The sequence below is a fragment of the Molossus molossus genome, unplaced genomic scaffold, assembly GCF_014108415.1.
Source record: "Molossus molossus isolate mMolMol1 unplaced genomic scaffold, mMolMol1.p scaffold_m16_p_19, whole genome shotgun sequence".
In the NCBI taxonomy this organism is placed as follows: Eukaryota; Metazoa; Chordata; class Mammalia; order Chiroptera; family Molossidae; genus Molossus; species Molossus molossus.
The window spans coordinates 2,658,738-2,679,077 of record NW_023425354.1 but is presented as its reverse complement, the minus strand read 5'-3'; the positions used below and the strand labels follow the sequence as shown (position 1 = coordinate 2,679,077).

General features: G+C 60.7%; 1 protein-coding gene across 2 annotated transcripts in view; it reads right to left on the bottom strand.

The window, feature by feature from the left end:
- TIMP2 (TIMP metallopeptidase inhibitor 2) overlaps nucleotides 1-20,340 on the bottom strand; it is a 43,149-nt gene that overhangs the window by 9,739 nt on the left and 13,070 nt on the right. The window contains exons 1-3 of one of the 2 annotated variants that reach the window (XM_036268030.1): nucleotides 19,193-19,289; nucleotides 3,135-3,235; nucleotides 2,453-2,561 (exon numbers count right to left, since the gene is read on the bottom strand). In XM_036268030.1, coding sequence (XP_036123923.1) covers nucleotides 2,453-2,561; nucleotides 3,135-3,235; nucleotides 19,193-19,274 — 292 coding nt within the window. In that variant the 5' untranslated portion in view covers nucleotides 19,275-19,289. Of the gene's footprint in view, nucleotides 1-2,452; nucleotides 2,562-3,134; nucleotides 3,236-19,192; nucleotides 19,290-20,340 lie in introns of those variants that run through there. The other variant, XM_036268029.1, reaches the window with a different exon arrangement.

Below are 20,340 nucleotides of genomic sequence, written 5' to 3'. Positions count from 1 at the left end.
AGGAGGCACGGGAGTGGAAACGGGTGCTGCTGCTTTGGAAAACGTCTGACAGTTCCTCGGATGGTTAAACAGAGTCGCCATATGTCTCTCGATTCCGCTCCTGAGTGTCTACCCAGAGAAATGAAAACACACGTCCACGCAGAAACTTGGGCATGAATGTTCAGAGCAACTCTATTCACAATAACCAAAAGGTGGGAACAACCTCGGCCGGTGTGGCTCAGTGGTTGAGCGTCGACCCTGCACCAAGAGGTCGCCAGTTCAATTCCTGGTCAGGGCACATGCCCAGGTTGTGGGCCAGATCCCCAGTGGGGGGCGTGCAGGAGGCGGCCAGTCGATGTTCTTTCTCATGGATGTTTCTGTCTCTCTCCCCCTCTCCCTTTCTCTCTCTAATAGCAATAAAGAAAAAAAATTATGCCCTGGCCAGTTTGGCTCAGCGGTTTGAGCATCGGCCTGCGGTCCGGAGAGACCCGGGTTCGGTTCCCGCTGAGGGCATGTACCTCGGTTGCAGTTTGTCCCCGGCCCTGGTTGGTCGTGCGGGTGGCAGCCACTCGATGTGTCCCTTTCACGTCGATGTTTCTCTCTCTCTCTTTCTTCCCCTCTCTCCCTCCCGCTCTATCTGTGCAAAAAATGGAAAAATGTCCTCGGGTGAGGATAAAAAAAAAAAAGAGAAAAAAAATTATATATAAAAAAATCTCCCATCATCCCCAAGGAGAGGAGCCAATGTCTTGATGTGGCAACAAAGAAACCAGGGCAGCAGGCGCTGGGCAGGAGCACTAGAGGCAGGAAGGGCGGAATGACCCAAGGACAGACGGCAGGTGTCTTCCTCCCTCGGTGACCTCCTGGGGCACAGCCAAGATCAGCCCCTTCTCCGGAACTACATCTGGATTCTTGGCCGGCAAGGGTCTCTCCCTTTATGTACCTGTGCAGCACTGACTAGCTATTCCATTTGTCCCCACGCAAAATCAGTCTCGTCTTCTCTCATTTCTTCTCCTGGACCCCACACCCAGCATGACCGAGTGTGAGCGTCCCGCCTGCAGGGGCCTGGGGTCTCCTCCTGAGCCCCCGCTGCACCGAGCACAGTGCGAGGCACTCACGGACATCTGCCAAACATGGGCTGATTTCTGAATACTCTGAATGGGAGGGGAAAAGGTACATGTACCCTAAGCGGAAGGAACTCCCCCAATTCCTGTCTCTCCCTTCCTCTGAAGTCTGTCATCTGACTCCCTGGGAAGGGACCAGGAGTGGCCCTCACGGACCGACATAGCACCAGCCGGTCCAGCAGCCACCACCCAAGCGAGGCTGTTTACACGGACACCCACTCGATGGACACAAAGTAAATAAAGCTCAGCTCCTCAAGTGCACTACCCCTAGTCATGGGCCTGTGAGCTCGGCCGCGTGTGGCCGCCACCCTGGACAGCAGAGCATTCCCGTCCTCGCTGGGTCTGTCATAGACGAGCGGGTCTCAAGCCCAGCAATTCTGCCCCCCAGGAGGCACCTAGTGATGTCTAGAGACCCCACAATCAGGGGGAGGGTGTTCTGGCAGTTAGTGGGACGTGCAGCTGCGTCCTACAATGCACAGGGCAGCCCCATGACAAAGGATGGTCTGATCCAAAATGTAAACAGTGCCGAGGTTGGGAAACCCTGCTCTGAACTCCTGGGGGGGCAGGCAGCTGGGGTAAGACGTAAAGGGAAGCGCTTGTATTTAAGAATACAGCATTTAACAAGCAGATGCAACAATAAATACAACAGGGTCCGTCCAGACAGTGGAGTATTACTCGGCCTTGAAAAAGGAGGGCTCCTGACCCATGCTATGACATGGATGGACCTTGAGAACACTGTGCTCAATGAAACAAGGACAAATAGTGTGCGATCCCACTTCCACGAGGGACCCAGAGCAGTCAGATGCAGGAGACAGGAAGAAGGGCGGGTACAGGGTGGGGGGGAAGGAACAGGGGTGCTGGTGTTTGATGGGGTTCAGTTTGGGACGATGAGAAAGGCTCTGGAGATGGGTGGGGTGATGACGGCACAGCAATGTGAGCGAATGTGCTTGATGCCACGGAACCGTGCACTTAAAAATGGTCAAAATGGTAAAGTTTATGTTCTGTGTATTTCACCACAATAAAAAATAGAGATAGGCTGACCAAAGAGGCCGGTGCATAATAATAGCAACAGATTTAAAACAAAGTGTCAGTTCTCCCTCGCCTCCTGCCCAGCCTGGACTGTTCCCAGCATCTTCACAACAAAAGGCAGAGTTCTCCGCTCTGTCTCCACCTGACCTCAGGACCCTACTGGTTACTTTGTTTCTCCCATCAAGCCCCGTGGTTCCACTGCTGGGGAATGTCAGGGTGGAGGGTGGGGAGGTGGAGGCCCCTAGGAATTCTCCCCCGGAAGGCCTGAGATTCCACCGCTGCCTCCCACGCTCCCCCCTCCCCGCCCACCTCCACGCACGCACCTGCGATGAGATACTCCTTCTTCCCTCCAACGTCCAGCGAGACCCCGCAGATGGCGGACGAGGGCGCTGTGTAGATAAACTCAATGTCCTTTTCGGGTCCTTTGAACATCTGGAAAGACGAAGAGGAGCGAAGGTCAGCGGAGCGGTTGCACAGCCTCGATTCCACGCCCCCCTGGCGTGGCACGGTCCCTCCTGCCCCCGTGGCCAGCCGGCACGGAGAGGGGGACAGACGCAGACCAGTGAGACGGATAAAGGACAGCCGTTCCCCCTGCAAGGTGACTCTTTGGAGTCATTCATGGCTCAGTGTGGCTGCTGTCACAGGTGGGGCACAGCACTGTCACCTGCAGGGACCCGTCTAGGACAACACCTGTGCTCTCCCCGCCACCAGTGAGGTCATTTCAGAGTCTGCGAGGGGCTGTGTCTCCGGGGGGCTGTGACCCCTCCTAGAGGACCACCACCTCCATACACGTCCAGGGTTTGGTCAAGCACTGCTCCTTGACCCGAGCAGAGGCACCCCTGGATCGGGATGCTACCCCTGGGCAAGGGGGTCAGCTCAACTGCTCACTGATGCGGAGCCTCTTGGAACACGCCGGCTGCCCAGAGCACCGACACAGGGGGACCCAGCCTCACCCCAACCCTTCCGCAGCTCGGCCCGCCAGAGGGAGCCCGGCCCCGCCCTCACCTTTATCTGCTTGATCTCATACTCGACCCTCTTGATGGGGTTCCCGTAGATGTCATTCCCGGAGCCCACCTCCTTGTGACTGACCACCTTGGCCCTGATCACTGCAAAACACAAAGACACAGGTTAGCAGCGTCCCACAACCCGTGCTGGCTCCAAGGATGTGCACGGGACAACAGTGAGGTGGGGGCGCGGGGACCCCAGCCCCCGCAGGGCCGTGGGCGCCAGCCAGCCGGGCAGGCGGGCCGAGAGGTGATGGGAGACGCCTCCTGGTTCCGAGCAGAGCCCTGGCCCCTCTGCCGGCAGATTCTGACTCGAACTCGGCTCTGTGCGCTGGCTGGCCCGAGTGCCGGGGCTCTTCGTTCTCTCCAAGGTGCATGTCGGGGTGCGGGAGCACCCGACCGGCCTGGGTGCTGGTCACGAGTTCGATGCTGGTATGGCCCCGACCCGCCCTCCCGCCAAACGCCTTCTTCTGGCTGAAGCGGAGGGGTCGGTCCCATCAGATTCAGGTTTGGGGGTCTTGAGTCCAAAGGGCCTATCCCACTGACCTCCGAATCTGTCTTAAAAGCGTCCCCAGAGAATGTCCTGCGGATGCTTCTGTGCAGTGACAAGTATTTGTTGGGCACCACCGAGGGGTCAGAGCGTTTTAATCGAAAGGGCATGGAGCTGGCCGAGAGCGCGGACATGGCCGGACGAAGGGACAGATGCCGAAGGAGGCCCAGCGGAGAGAAAGGTGATCACGGACCAGGACGCAAGAGGAAGGACGGGGAAGAGGTCGGGCTGGAAAGGCTCCAGAATGTTCCCGGGCGCAGGAAGCTGCTGGGGGCCACGCACCACAGGGCTCCCGACCAGCCGTGGAACCAGGCCTCCGCCACAACCCGTAACCCACGAGTCACGATCAGCAGCCCCCGCTGGCCCTGGGCAGAGCCTTCCCTGTTCTCCCTCCGAGGCCTATCGGCCGGCACCACAGAGGGTCCTCATGGCTTTCAAAGCTTCGCCCGCGAAGTGCAGCTGTGCGAGGTCACTCTGGGTGAGCGGCACGTCAGTGCGGACGTGAGGGAAATCGAAACAAGGAGCGGACCGCTCCGGCGCCCGGGAGCGTCCCACCTCCCCCCGGGGGGCAGCTCGGATCCCAGGAACCGCAGGCCAGGCCACCTTTTCCCGCAGAACAGGGGGCCCCAGGCATGTGGATGTCCTGTCTGTGCCCATCCCCCCGGACACCGGAGTGCTCTCTCAATCTCAGCCTGGTACCAGAGTCCCCGGCCGCGGCCCCAGCACCCGCCCCGGCCCAAGCCCCATTCTTCTTTCTTCGGTTGGAGCTGAGTCACCAGGGCCCAGGCCACAGGTTCCTGTTTCCCAACCTGGGCCAGTTCCCCACCTGCAAAGCCACCTCCAGGAAATGCCACCCAGCGGGCCACCCCGGAACAAAGGGCTTTGCCCTTGGTCATAGGTCACCGTTTCCAGCATCTCCTCCCACCCCCAGCACCAGGTGTCTTTTTAGGGTCACATCCCTTCCAGCTCAAACATCCATCTTGGCTGCCACTGCCCTCGTCTGAAACAAAAAAAACGCTTTGCAACCTGGTGTCAGCCAATGGTTATTTCTGCTGCCTTGGTGGCCCCCGCCTTGCTGTTCTGTTCCATCAGTCCCCAATATTCCCCCAAGCCTGGACCTGCCCAGGGGTGTCCCCATCTCTGGACAGGCATCTTTCTTCTGCCCCGAATGCTATCCCCTACTGTCAGCATGGAGAACTCCTATTCATCCTTCAAAGCCCAGTTAAAATTGCCCTTTCTGGTTTCCCTCTGGGGAAAGCTGTCCCATGGCGTATTCCGCATCTCTCGTCCATTCTGCTGTAAACACGGTGTACTCCTGTCTGCTCTGGGAGCTTCTAACAGGCCACAGGACATAGTGCTCAGACGTTAGCAAATGCTTGCGGAACCTGAGATACCTGGGTTGGCAGCCTGGGATACTTCGGTTGCCTTTGGTCCACCCCTCTTCCTGCCTGCCTGCCCTATACCTCACTGCAGTCCTGCACAAAACAGCGCTTACACAAACCAGGCAACGGACCAGATTCACCGTCGTAAGCGTTCCCTTCTGTGGCGCTGTCATCGGCTCACGACGCCGAATGAACCGGGACCAGCCCAAGGAGACAGCGGTTCTCGGAGGAACGCCGCCACCGGGTGTGCCAGGGTGCACCCCGTCCTGCACGCTCTTCGGAACACCCCGAACCTGCTTCACAGAGGCCCACTCCCACGCCACACAGCGCACAGGCGCTCAACGGACGCCGGCGGGGACCGGAAACAAGCAAAATCGACTGTCAAACAGCCGCAAGGTTCCATTCTGTCTGGGCACTGAGGTCCTTGCATCTTTCCCTACAAAAGCCCCCAAGGCTCCCAGGCAGTCTAAGGAACCATTTGAAAGGGACAATACGGGTCAGCCCGCTGACCAGAGAGTGCCAGGTTCGGTTCCCGCTAAGGGCACGTACCTCGGTTGCAGTTTGTCCCCAGCCCCAGCTGGGGTCATGTGGGTGGCAGCCAGTCAATGGGTCTCTCTCACGTCAATGTTTCTCTCTTCCTCCCTCTCTCCTTCCTGCTCTATCTGAAGATAAATGCAAAAGTGTCCTCCGTTGAGGATAAAAAAAGAAAGGGACAATACGGAGCCAGGTCCCACCTTGCCCCCTCGGAGCTTGTGGTCTCAGGGATGACGTAGCGCCATGCCCGGAACGCAGACACCACCAGTACCTCCCACCATCAGGCCGGGAGGACCGGAGACCGGGGATGTGACAAGGGCCTGGCACAGAGCCACATCTAGCTGAGGACGACAGAGCCAGAGGGCACTGTAGGAGACAGATGAGACCCCTCCCCATCCCTGGGCAAGAGCTGCCCAGGTCCAGAGAGCCCGCCTGGTTGGCTCGAACCCCAAGCCTGGGTCTGATGCAGCTCCTGGACGTATCTGCTTTGTTTGGGGCTACAAACCACACGCTTTCTTTTTGCAAACGGTCAGCAAAGGAGAGACGGGGTGGATCCAGGGACCAGGGCAGACTCGTGGGGTTGAGACCCGACCGCTAGCTGGCACCGAGGCGGCCAGTGACGTGCCAGGACCGGGGCAGGGGCCAGGAGGGTCTCTGACTCAGCTGGTCCATCAAGAACGAGAATTCAGATTCTTCAGGGTCTCTCTGGATTCTGGGTGGGAACCTCCTCCCCGCTTTGCAAAAGGAGACATGATAAGAATAAAGAGAAGGGCCAGTCCCAGGGAAACTGTCCCCAAAGCACCAAAACCTTCCAGACATGGAGGGCTGGGCACACACCTGTCCCGAAGGTGCCAGGGAATGACCATCTGGGGTGAGCCCCGGGTGTGGGAAGCTTTGGAAATGATCCATCCTGACCCTAGGGCTCTAGGGGTGAATAAGGAGGCCCGAGGGGGAACTGGACGAATGGGCCACCTGTGGTGGGGCGGGGGGGTCATGGTGGACCCCACCTCTGACCCTCGCCTTCTGTCCCAGCAGGAGGTGAGGTGTGGGAGGTCTTCAGTGTCAAGCCTGAACGTCAGGAGCATCCAAGCCGGGCGAGGAGACGCGACAGACAGGAACACCAGCAGCACTTCGCCAGTGGTGGGAGGGGGGAGGCGGGGGACCCCCTGGAGATGCATCTGCTGCCCCCAAGTGGCGGGCATCCCGGCGAGCTCCGGGTGGAGGCCACACCAAGCGAGGGAGGGGCTGCTCTGGGTCTCAGGTCACTGAGGGAACAGGGCCGGGGAAAGGCAGAGAGACCCAGAGAAGCCGGGAAGAAATTAAAATCCAGGCCTGGACATGTGTTGACCAAACACACATACGTGCTGGGCCTGGCATCTGGCCCAAGGGTGGGGGATCGGCCCATGTCCTGCCCCTCGCCCCGGGAGAGGGCTGCTCCGCTCTACCGCCCCCCGCAACCGCAGGAGCCCGGGAAATAGGAGGGAGAGTCTTCATCGAGATTCGTGTTCTGCTTTGCTCCCCAAAATGATGGCTTCTCCTCGGACTGCTCAGAGTGCGTTTTCTTCTCTCCCTTCTCAACATCTGGGTTTGAGATCAAGGGTGATACACTGGCTGATGAATTCACCGCCAGATGTCGGCTACTGGAATGCACAACCGTCCACTTAATTCAAAGCACACGCAACCGCAGAGCCCCGCCCCCCCTCCCCGGGCCACGGACACCACATGATGTCACTTCCCCCTGCTAGCAGCCTGCAAAAACAATCCCCGGTACAGCCGCCAGGTTGGCGACGGAAAAGAACTGGGCGGGTGGAAAGTCAAGATCACGGATGATGATCCAAAGAACACAGGCCACATTTAGACTGTGAGAGATGTCAACCACCCAGGGAAAAAACAACGCAGGCCAGACCGTCCTGCCGCTGTCCTGAGGGGCAGGGGACAGCGAGGGGGCTTGCCAGAAACCTTGGTGTCCCCAGCACACGCTGCGGCTTGGGCCAGCCCAGGCTGAGACGGTGTCTCCTCCCACATCCCACCAACACCTCGGAGTCCTGCCGGGTCCTGGAAGTTCCTGGGGAAGCCAGGAGACCAAGAACCAGCTATGTTCATACCCTCTGGGCAGCCAGACCGGCAAGAAAACTGCCCGGGAGTTGGTTTATGCCACACGCTCTCTTTATTATCTTGCCTTCCCCGGTGGCACCGCCCTGCTGGGCACAGGCTCCCAGCACCAAGGACAGGTACACCCGTGGCTTTCAACACGTGACTCCCGGACAGTCGCGGCCTCGTGCCCACGCGCCCTGCAAACACGGACTCGCAGCCCCCGTGCCCGCTGAGACAGAGGTCTGGCGGAGGGAACATCACGTGTTTGCCCAGAAGAGGTGGGAGAATCCCAGGATTCGGAAAAACATCCGTCTCGTGCAAGGTCAAAATCCGGCCCTGGATCATCTGAGCTTTCCATGGGCGCTGACTCAGGCTGGCAGGGCTGGCTCAGAGCGGAGAGGGCACTGTCCCCGCCCAGCCCACCTCCTGAAGCCTCCAGCTTGGACCTGGGACCTGGGACGTGGGTACAGGCAGGGTCGGTGCTCTGGGGTTCTGGTCACAGCCCTCTGGGAAACGCCCAGGGGTCCCTCCGATGAGGCTCCCACTACCATTTGCTGTGGGGATGGGGACGTGGGGACCTTGGACTGGCCAGAACATTTGCCAAAGTCCCTAATGGCCCCCATCAAGAGTGGGAGGGTGGGCCGTTCCGCAGCTTCGACAGAAGTGACCGCCCGCCCAGGGCACCGTGGGCCTTGGTCCAGAGCGGCTAGCCGCATGCGGCCCCAGGGAGCCGGCCGGCCACAGACAGGAGCTGATGTTTCAGCGATGCAAATGATGCTAACGTCCTCTGCGGGTCACTGGGTCCATTTCTGCGTCTCTGGGTCGAATTACATGCCAACAGTTTCAGAGGAGTTTAGGAAAGATTTTCTCCCAGATGAAACACGGGCCGCACTCACTCCAGGCTGGGCAGAGAATGCTGGGCTCCCCGCCTGGGCCCTGCTCTGCTGGGTCCTTGAGGGGGCTGTAGGGTTCCACACTTTTGTCTACACTCCCCAGAGAAGGGAGCCGAGAGCTCAGGCATGTCCACGCTCCCATCTGAGCTCCCCGAGATGCCACTTGGGGGAAAGGGGGCCCTGCCCTTTGCTTACTGACGACCCCTAACTGCTTGCATGTGATTAAATCACCTTGGGGGCTTTGGGGGCCACAGCAAAGATGGGTTTGCACCCTTCCCAAGGGGACGGCATCTGCGTCATCAGCGGGTGGGCTGACCTCACTGGCTAGGGGGGGCCGGTGACCCAGAAAGGGGATCGTGCAGCAGACTGCAGACCCTCTGACACCCAGGCTTGGAGGCCCTGTCCCTGAACACATGAGGGTGTGGTTGAGCAGTCCAGGCTGTGTCACAAGAAACGCAGGTCAGCAGCGCTGGCTGGGTGCCAGGAAGCCCGTGGGCGTGTCCAGCCCCACCTGCGCCTGCAGCCTGGCTGTCGGCCCCCACTCATCCGAGGTGCCCCCGGCTGGAAAAGTCCAGGCTGTCGTCCCGGCCTGCATGCCCCGCCCCTTCCCTCAGAGCTAGAGCAGACCTCCTCCAAGTCCACTCCTTTTAGGGAAAGGAGGGAAAAAAGGGGGCTGTCATTTAGTAATTAAAAACAGCCCTGTGCTGCTGGGGGGGGGGGGCAAGGGCTTCTTGTGTCCCTGCAGGGGCTGTGAGGACACTGCATGCCTCCCATCCCCAGGGACCAGCGGATGTCCCCAGCTCTGGGGCAGGGCTCTGCCTGTCCAGGGTGAGGGAGAGACTTGGCCAGTGTGACTCAGGACAGGTTAGAAATGTCTGGAATGAAAACTTCTCAGAGAAGGCGTGTTTGGGGGTGGAGGGTAGGGCTGGGAAGGTGATGGGGGTCAGCCCGAGCCCTGGGCCACGCTGCCCATGAGCCTGGTACCTGGGGGCTTGCCAGGCCTGCCCAGGGCTGTTCAAGATTCTAGCACACACGTGAGCTGTTGTCCACTGGATGTCTGTCTCCATGGAGACCAGCTCTCCCACCTCCACTTCCTGTCCGTCTGCTCACCGCCCCCCACCCCCGACCTTGGAGCTGAAGGGAAGGTTCTCCCAGCACCACTGTCCAGCCCGGCCACCGGGGACCCTGGCACGGCCTGACCCCAGCCTGGCACCCTCCCCCTCCTCCCCGAGGGCCCAGCGATCCCATGCGAGAGGCCTTGGTCACATTCCCCAAGCCTCGGGTTCGGCCCTTCCCATTCACGTGCTGCTGAATCATTTGACAAAAATGCACCGGGTCCTGGGAGGACTCGCCGAGAACAGTGCGGCTTTGTGGCAGGGCCGCGCTCACTTTCTCCGCCAGACCCCGGGAGTAGCCAAGCTCTGCCTCGCACACCACCCGGGCGGGGGGGCCTGGCCAGGCCGCCCCTCAACCCTCCCCACCCACGGGCTGAGGAAGGGGCCCAGAGGGGCCGGGCGGTGGCTCAAAACGGAGGGGCAGCAGACCGGGGTCCTGGCGCCGCGGGCTGTGACCTTGGGCAGGTCTGTTCCTCCCAGGCCACCTCACTTAGGGGAGTGAACACTGAGAGACGGCCCGTGGCTTATGTCAGTATGAACAGTGCATGGGACTCAGGTCTGTGGGCCGACCCCAGCGGGCTGCATCTCTCAGCCAGGGGACAGAAACGGATGCAGAGGCTGGAACCCCAGCGTCCACCGTGCAAGAAACCCACCCGGGCGCCAGGAAGCTCGTGTCCCGAGGCTCTGTCTGGTCCTGCTGGCTCAACCTCGCAGAAGGACCCTCAGAGCTGCAGCGCGGGGTGGTGCACGCAGCAAGCCAGCCCCACCCTCTCCAGCCCAGGGCAGGGCCGGGCCAACCCCACCGGTGCAGGGCGGCCTGGTCCGCTCCGTGGGAGGAGGCCGGGGCAGGGTGCCCTCTGCATCTGATGGCCTATTCCTGGTGGAAGAACTACTGAAGGTCAGAGAGGACCCCAGTCCTCCTAGTCTTGAAAATCGTTATTTTCCCCTTCTCTCACATTCCTGAGGTCCTGGATGTCACACACTGGCTGCGTACCTGGCTGGGCGGGGAGGGCGCAGGCACACGGAATGCGGGGTCAGCCCCAAACCGATGATGTCCTGAGCCCAGCGAGTGCACAAATGGGGTGAACCCTGCCGTCACGGGGTGAACCTGTTCCCGTTGCTCCTGTCCCGGGACCCGTCCAACACGGCTGCCTGCTCCTGCCTATGGACAGTGGACCTGTCCCCTGCTGCTGTCCCCTGCAAACCTCTGGGACAAACCGGTGGCCGTCTGCCCCAGGTCGGCCACGGATGCCTTCCCGAGCCTCTGCGGCCTGGGGAGGAGGCAGAGAGACAGACGAGGAAGGTTCTAGTCCAAGCAGAGTGAGACAGGAGCAGGAACGCTGCCCCCAAATGTGGAAGCAGAAGCCAAAGCCCATGGAAAGCTCTAGAAGAACCGTGGGCAGGGCCCGAGAAGTGTGTCCGAGGGCAGCTGCGGCCCAGGGGTCTTCGCAACCACCTGCGCTGCTGGCAGAGAACCTGTGCCCTCCAGGACCCTCAGTCCAGCTGCGTCGAAGGGACCCAGAGGGGCAAAGACAGGGATCTCACAGAGACAGGAGTCACTGTGACACCTCCACGGATTCACTGGAGGCCGTATGGGGGCGGGGGACTGTTTCATTCCCCACGCCACTGGCCTGGGCAAAGAGGTGCCCTGCCTCCTTGAGCCTTGTGGGACAGGTGGAAGAGGCAGGGTGTCGTCTTCTGCCAGGGGACAGTGTAGGTGTGGCTGTCCGGGCAGTGATGAGTCAGCCTGCACCATGTCTCGCTGCCCGTCCCCCACACCTACTTTTAGCTCCGGTGTGGCCAAGAAGGGGCGATTCCTCACCTAGAATGCGTGGACCACAAATACGACCTTTGAAATTGGAAACAAAAACCACCCACTCAAAGGCAGGCTCGTCCGTTCATTACATCGCGGCCTGCAGGCCCGGTCAGGAAAACCTCATTACGCAACGTTTGGTCCCCTGTGGCCACGGCTTTAAACCCGGTGATCCCGCAGCACCCTCTTCACACGCGGCGATCCACGGGCGCAGGAACGGCAGGTGGTTGCAACACCTAAGGCTTGAGCATCGGCCAGATGCCTGCACCCTCCCCTCCCCCGCAGGTCACCCCCAAGACAGCCTCCAGGCTTCAGAGCCGGGCGTTCTTTTAAAAAATTTTTTTTTCTTTATTGCTTAGAGAGACAGGAAGGGAAAAGGAGAGACAGATAGAAACATCGGAGAGAAAGAACATCGACGGGCCGCCTCCTGCGTGCTCCCCACTGGGGATCGGACCCATAACCTGGGCACGTGCCCTGACTGGGAATCGAACTGGAGACCTCTTGGTGCAGGGTTGCCGGTTAACCACTGAGCCACACCGGCCGGCAGGCTGGGCTTTAATCACCTGGGGCTGCTGTGCGGCTCCGCCCACCACTCCGGAAGCCAGTGCCAGACTGCGACCGGGCTGGGAGCAAATGCTTTTTCCACATCAAGTGGAAAGTCCACGGGCAGACAGTAGAGACCACACAATGGAAACATGAGCTGGTGGAAGGTTCCTCACCCAAGTTATTGCTTTAAAAACAAAAACAAAACCACCTTGTGGGAGGCTGTTACTGTCCCACGCAAATGGGCATGTTTGGGGGTTCATGACACTCCTCAGGGAGCCAGGCTCGGGTTCCTCAGGGACAGGCCACTGGTCAGTCCCTCACATCTCCCTGGGGGTCCCACCATTGCCACCTGTCACCCCACACTTGCTCGTGACCTGTATCCTGCAGCAGAACCTAGTCCCCCGACCCCCGGTGTGCGGCTCTCTGCTCATGCCCAGTGCTGGGGCAGCGTCTGCCTCTGTCTCCGTAAAGGAAAAAGAGCGTAAGATCAAGCCAACATTTTCCGGGGCAGAAGAAATAAAAGGGTGAAATCGGGAAGAAGAGAAGTAACGGGACCCTTCCCACGGCCCAGCGTGGTGTTTCAACCTTCCAAGCACTTTTTGACACCCAATTTCTTCAAAATACCTTTTAGAATGGACTTTCGAGAGAGGGAAGGGAGAGAGAGAGCAACATGGGCCAGCGACCTTTCGATGCACTGACGACCCCCCAACTGAGCCAGACCGGCCAGGGCGACACCCAGCCTTCGGTCCCAGGAGGGACGCAGCTCTTGGTGTGAACAGATGTAAACAGCTGGGATCCCGGGAAGAAGGCTCCGAGAGTCACGTGATGACATGAGACCGTGGCAACACAGATCAATGATACCCATGTGTGACATGGATGAGCACGAGTCCAAGAAGAGCTTCTGAAAGGACGCATCGTATCGCATCCTTCTTATGAAGCCCAGACACAAGTAAAACTCGACGATAGCGGGCTCCGAGTTCGTGTCTACGTCCACGTCACGGAACGCAGGGCAGCCCCCGGTCAGGGGGCAGGTAGCCAAGGGGCCCAGCACACAGAGGGGAAGAAACGGACAGAAGCTGCCTCGCAGCAGACCTTCCGTGGCTCGGTCTGCGTGGTGGGCTCACTCCGTCTACGAAATCCACGTAAACGAAGAGGCCGTTCGCGGACCAGTGATGAGTGCGTGCCTGGTGGAGGGTGTGTGATCCACTCAGTGTATCTGGGGTCCTGAGGGGCTAGTCCAAGACCAGCCCCCCATCTATTTCTGCAAACAAAGTCTCACTGGAATTCAGCCCATTCATCCATATGTTGTCTGGGGGGCTGAGGGGGGGGCAGTACCCTGCAAAGTCTAAACTATTTAGTACCTGGCTCTTTGCAGAAGAAATTTGTTCCCCTCTGTCCCAGTTCCTACAGATGCAACTGGCAGATAAAACCCCACCCAGTGTGGGGTCTCCATGGCTGTGGAGTCAGAGGTAAAGCTGGGGGTAGGAACTGACCAGACACCTGGGTCCCCCCACCACGGGCAGCCCCAAAGGGTCACCTACTTGGGATAAGTGCCTGGAAGCCATTTCCTTCCGTCTCTCCCCTCCCCCAGTCTTGCTCCCCTTTTCTCTCTGTCTTCCCTCTCTCCCTCCCCACACCTATTTTTATGAGCTTCGAGAATGCTACTAAGGGGTGTCCTCGTCAACGAGCTCAGTTTAAAAGACAGAGGTGTGAGCTAGATCTCCCCGTGGGCGCCTCCCCCTGTGGCTAAGCAACCGCTGATGCATCCTTTGAAACCGTGCCTGTCTGACCTCGGGTGCCCCTGACGGTGTTTGCTCCCCTCCAACATCTGAAGTGCTGAATTTACCTGGACTTCCCGTCTGCCCTGTGGCTCTGGGCCCCGCCTCTGTGCGGCCCTGGCCAGACCGGCCGGCGCACCCACACGGGTTCCTGTTTCCGTGCGAAGGGGCCCTTCCCAGCAGGACTCCGTGTCAAAGGCAGGACGAAGGAACGGGGAGGGGGCCCGGCGACACAGAACAGGTTCCACACACTTAGGTCCCGGGCCCAGCATCACGCCAGGTCCCGGTGCTGTATTGATCACGGTGGGACACGCACTTTTAACATACCCTCTGAAATTCTTGCAAGCGTTTCCTGGCTTCTTCAAGAAACTGCTTGTGTAACTTGTTTTGCTGTAAAATTTGCTTTTCGAGGTCAGAGATCATCTGACTGTGGTCACTGTAGTCATCATCATCAGAGCCGCTGGCCCCCTGGGGGGAGGCGGGCCGGGACGCATATCCTCCTTCCTTCCCCTGCTCCCAGGAGGGAACCTTGCTGGGAGCCGAGTAAGCTCTCATCCGCTCCCTCCGCTCATCTCCTCGCTCGGCCCGGCTCAGGGTCTGGCTGAGGGTCTGGCTGAGGGCCTCCAAGCTCCCCTCTGGGGGTTCAGGCGGTTCCAGCGGTGTCAGTCTCCTCCGCTCCACGCTCTGCTTCAGCCGGGAAGGCGCGGAGCCAGCTCTGTCTGCCTGTTCTTGCAGGCGAAGCCGCAGCGACAGCATGTCCAGTCTGGGCAGCTCGTGTCTGGAGTCTGCGCCGTACCAGTGCGGGCTCTCCTCACTGATAAGTGTCCCTGCCTCAGAACACGACAGGCTCCCCTCGTCCTTAAGCTGGGGCTCGGCCATCCTCCGACCGGGCTGGTCCTCGAGCGGGCCCAGCAGCTTCTGCAGGTTGGTTCTGGGCGAGGAGGAGTGGCAGGCGTCCGCCTGGACGGCACTCATGGCTCCCCCGGCGGGCACCAGCTCCATTTCTGCATCCACCGCCGGCTTCTCCCTCAAGGTGTCTCCTCGGAGCCCTTGCAGCTCCGAGAGGCCCCCCTGCCGGGGCGGCAGGTGCAGGCTCAGCTCTCTCTTCAGCCTTCTGTTTACAGTAAACAGCGCTTCGAAGACCGACTCCAGCTCCCTCTGCCACCTGCTCTTGGCACGGGGCTGGCACGGGGCTGCCTGGGATGAGGCCTCCCCTCCAGAGGTCGGGCTGATGGACCTCAGCTGTTCCAGACTGTCCACCTTGCTCTTGGGACTCTGACCCAGACAGTTGTTTTTCAGGCCCGGAACCAGATGTGCTGTCCTCCCCGGCCGCCGCCTCCCGCCCTGGGCAGTGTCCTTCTCCCCTTGCCCCAGCAGCGTGAGCCCCTCTGCAGCGGTCCAGAGCCCCACCGCGTCCGGGCCTCCTCTCGCCCGAGGGTCAGGGGGACGGCAGCCGCCGCCCGTCTTCCTTGAAGGCCCCCGTTTCCCTTTACTCTTCTCCGGGGGCCCCGGGGGAAGACGCGGCAGGCCCATGCCTTGGCTAGCCCCCTTCCTCTCCGTGCCCACCACCGTCCTCCGGGACTTGGCCCGCCGGGGCTGCAGTCTGCCCAGGTCTTCTCTGCAACGCTTCTCTCCCCTGGCGGCCCTTCCCCGCGTCTTCCTGGCCCTGGGCCGCCAGGCCGGCCCCTCTGAGTAGGGTTCATGTTGCTTGGCCCATCCTCTTCCCACGCCTAACAGATGTGCTAAACGCAGTCTTTGCTGTGCCCGGACGTGCTGGCTGGGGGCCTCCTGCCACCCCGCCCTCGACGCCTCTGCCCAGTGCCAGGGCTGCCGGCCGTTCTGCGGCCCGGGGCCCGGTCTTCTCCGCGTGGCCAGGTCTCCGCTCTCTCGGGCCTGCAGCAGTGAGTGTTTTTGCCTCAAAAGCAAGCCTTCGTCATGGGGATGGGGGCTCCGGCGAGCAGCTCTCTCCGGGTGCCTCTTCATGCTGGACACCTTGGCAGACATGGCGTCGGAGGGGAGCTGGTGGGAGCCGGGGGCCGAGGAGCGAGCACGAGGGGCCGAGGAGCCACGGATGCCACGGCAGTTCCACGTCAGACCCGAGGGGGCAGGAGGACACACACCACTGCCCGGAGAGCGAGCAAGGCCCTGGGGGTAAGGGACACGGGCTCTGAATGAAGGGACAGACCCAACCTCTCCCTCCACACCGGCCCCGGGGCCCACTCTGTCCCTGATTTCTGTCTTGCATACCGTTCACAAGATCCCGTAGGGCCCTGTTTTCAACGGGGAACATGTGTCAACTTCGGGAGACATCGCTGTCACAGCTGGAGGGGGTGTCACTGGCATCTCGTGGGTGGAGGCCAGGGGTGCTGCTGCACATCCCCCAGGGCACAGGATGGCCGTGGTGCTGGGGTCACGGCAAAGAGTGATCTGTGCCAAACGTCAACCGTGCCAAGGTTGAGACCCCTGTCAGGTGCGGGTGGGAGGGTGCACGTGAGGGGCCCTCTGGAGGGAGAGCTGCTTATGAATGGGAGGAGGATGGGGTGGAGGAGGAGGAGCCTGCTAGGCGGGGCGTCGTGTGCCAGTGCGCTTGGGGGAGGGGCGCCTGTGTAAGCGGAGGCCTGTGCAGGGGGAGGCCTGTGTGTGCGTGTTTGATGCTGGAACCCGTTGCAAATCCATCACAGAGGAGACTACACTGGTGTTACTCCTGTTTCCACGACCCCCAGCTCTTTCCTCGGGTGATTATCAGAGGACTCTCGAGCATCAGGGACACGGGCTCAGGCGTGCCCAGAGGAGGAGGTGGGTTCACCAGGGCACGGAGTCGCGCGCCACTGAGGTCAAAGCCAGCCAGCCTGTGGGCCAAGCAGCGGCTCCCTGGACAGCGGCTGTCTGCAGGGGGCGCCCCTCAGCTGCCCCAGCCTGCTCGTGGTTGGGAGTGCGGAGCCAGGCTGGGCCTCCAGAGCCCGGGTCCTGGCGGCGGCCAGGGACACCAGCCAGGCTGCGGCGCCTCTGTGTCCACTGCGCAGCTCCCCTCCGGGCGCTCTACTACACTAACCTTTGCGGGAAGGAGCTGTCACCACCCTGGGTTCACAGGTGGGGAAACTGAGGCAGGGGGTGGTTAAGAACCTGGACCCAGATCACACAGCTGCAGGTGGCAGGCACAGGCCCTCTGCCCTTCTCGGTCAACCACAGTAACGGCGACCAACCGCGGCTGGTCTCACCGCCTCCAGCTTCTGGTAAATCTGACCCCTTAGGATGGTGGTTAATGTTATCGTCTACCCGTCTGCCAGCCACCACGATGGACAAGAGGAGAGGCAGAGAAAGGGGGCACGCTGAACAGATTTTTGACAAAGGTCTGCCAAGGCCACTGAGCAGGGGAGAGCACGGGGTACGTCTGCCCCGACAAAGGTGCAGGGACAGCTGGTTATCCCCGTGCACAAAGGACGAATCCAGGCCCTCATCCCACCACGGATGAAGCTACACACACACACAAAGATGAACTCACAGTGGGTCGGAGACCTCAATACAAGGTCTAAAACTCCACATACTTAGAAGGAATCAACTGTACCCTCATGACCTCGGGTGAGGCAAAGATCCCTGAGATCTACCAGAAGCACAAGCAATAAATCGATCAACTGGGCACCACTGGAATGAAGAACGTTGGCATTTCCCAAGATCGTGAACGAGGGAGAACACGAGGCACAGGCGGGAAGGAAACAGCGACAAACCACATATCCAACCCAGCCTGAATGCAGACGACGTAGACAACTCACAGCTCATCCGGAAGACAACTAATCCCATTTAGACATGGGCCAGCCCTGGCCAGTCTGGCTCAGTGGTTAGAGCGGCGGCCTGCAGACCAAAGAGTCTCAGATTCCATTCCAGTCAAGGGCACGAATCTCCGTGTGGGTGGATCCCCGGTCCTGGTCGGGGTCGTGCGAGAGGCAACCGGTCGATGTGTGTCTCTCACATCGATGTTTCTCTCTCTCCTCCCCTCCCTCCCTCACTACTCTATGTGAAGATAAATGGGAAAATATCCTCAGGTGAGGACTTAAAAAGTGGGCCAAAGATGGAAACAGACCTTCAGCAAAGATGTCTGGGCGGCTGGCAACCCACACAAAGATGTTCAAGGTCACCCGTCATCGGGGAAATGCAACCTGCAGCTGCAGTGAGATGCTATCACCCCACCGGGATGACGACCAGAAGAAACGCTGACGGTCAGGGCTGGAGAGGGCCTGGAGAAACCGGAGCCGCACATACCACCGGGGGGATTGCGAAATGGGCAGCCACCCTGGAAATTCCCCGAGGGGGGGCTACCCCACGGCGCAGCAATTCCGCTCCCGAGGATGTGCCCACGAGACAGGAGAGCGGGGCCGCACACAGGCGGGAGCTCAGAGGGCGCGGATACTCCCTCTCGCTCACAGTGAGCAGCCAGGCTTGAATCTGGGTTTGAATCTGGGAGTGGCTGCGGGGGTGCCCGGGCAGGCGGGCAGAGAGCCGAGCAGCTGTGAAGGTTCCTTCATCTGTCTCAGAAGATACCTGGAGAGAAAGGGGTCAGTGTACCCCAAGAGCCAAAGTCTGTTTCTGGGCCGGGAGTCGCTCACTGGCTCACACCCTCTACGGACCAGCGACGATGAGCAAACCCTGGAGGGGCCCCTCCCGCCCCGGAGCACCCATTCCCGCACCCCACTACACCCTGAGCCAGGCGCACGGGGGGTGGCATTCCTGTGCTGCTGAGCGGCTTTTCCTGGAGACACGTAAACGGTTGAACATGTAAAACATCTGGACAGAGGTGGAGTCCAGAAATGACAGTCAGCTCCATCGTCTGGGAACGGGAAACCCTGCGGATGGCTCCTTGCCCTCCGCCCGCCCCTTCCTGTCACCTCTAAGACCCTCTCCACGTGCTAGTGAGACCTGAGTGTTCTGACATCCTGGTGTCTCCCCCGAGCCCCTCCGAGAGCCTCCCATCAGGCTCCCGCCACCACGCCCACACCTGAGCCCTCCTGCAGCACTGAGGACAGTCACGGCTCTCGTCCAGCTGCGTGACTTCAGTACCTACACCAGCAAGTCTCCGACCGCGTCCGCGGCCACCTGCACTGTTACCACCTGAGCTGTCGGGGGAAACGCAGATTCCGGGGATCCGCCCCAGACCGATGCCCTCCCAATCCCGGGCTCAGCAGGAGGGCCCAGGAACACGCTCAGTGAACCATCTCCCCAGTGGGGCCGTCCCTGGCCCGCAGGCTTGGGGCCCGTCCAGCAGGTCACGATTCAACACCCCTTTCCCAGCTGGGCACAGCTGCCAGGCTCCCTGCCATGCACACGCCCACACCCAGGCCCAGAGCCAGAACTGCACTCACTCAGGTTCCTCTTCCTCAAATGGACACCCCGGGCCCTACCACAGGCGCCAGCCCAGGTCTGCTTCCTCCCCTCCCCCCACATCCCCTGACCTCGAAGCAACAGGGAAGCTGCTCCGGCCTCCCCAAGGCCCACAGACCCAGCGCCTGTGTGGCTCGGGCTGGCCTCGTTCCCTTTGAAACATGAAGACGTGTGAACGGGCTCGGGCGGGCCGGAGCAAACATATCCCCGTGACCGAAGCTCACCATCACGTGAAAGCGTCACCTGTCTCCTGACAGCACAGAGAAAAGACACAATCTGACCTTGTAAAACTGGATTCTCTCCAGGACTGCAGCAGGGCATTGCTCAAGGCTTTTTTTTTTTGGGGGGGGGGGGCCTGTGCAGGACGAGTCCGTCTAAGCCAAATGACCCCAGAATTCGTGCGGGTCATTCAAGTCGGGTTCTCACAGCTCCGTGTCCTCCCTGGTCACCACTTCCCGCTGGCCTGTCTCGCGGGACCTTGACCTTTCTGCACGCAGCGCCCACGCCGCCCTGCCTGACCCACACGAAGTGGCTTGTCACACTGCACGTGAAGAGGAGTGACTGTAGCACCGACGGCTCCACACCCACTCACCTGAGCGTGCGAAGTCCAAGCTGGTGGATTCTGGGGCGACACCCACACAAGCACCCCGGGGGGACGGAAACCAGCATGGTCTGGACAGCGAATCTCCGGCTCAGGCTTCAACAGGCCACACACCTGCCGATCGAACCAGACAGAGGTAACGGGGACCCATCGACAGGTCACGGGTGGGCCCCAGATCCAAGGTGCGGGTGCACACAGGGACTGTCCGTCCGAAGAAGCAGGGAGACCAGAGGGCTGGAGCTGGCTGAGCCAGGGCTCGGCACAGACACGTGGCCACCAAGCGAGCCCACGTGATCTCTGCCTGCGTAGACAGAAATGCCTAGCACAGGTGGGGTAAGGGTCCGGCCAGCCCAGCCCGAGCTGGGCAGACCTCCCTGGACGTTCTGGGCCCCGTGTGAAAGGGACACGCGGAAGAGGAAGGCCAGTGTCTCAGGAGCACCCACCACTCCCCACCCGCGGGACGAAATAACGTAGCCGGCTCACAGCAAGGCTCGGGACACGTCCCAGCACCGCCTAGACGTGACGACC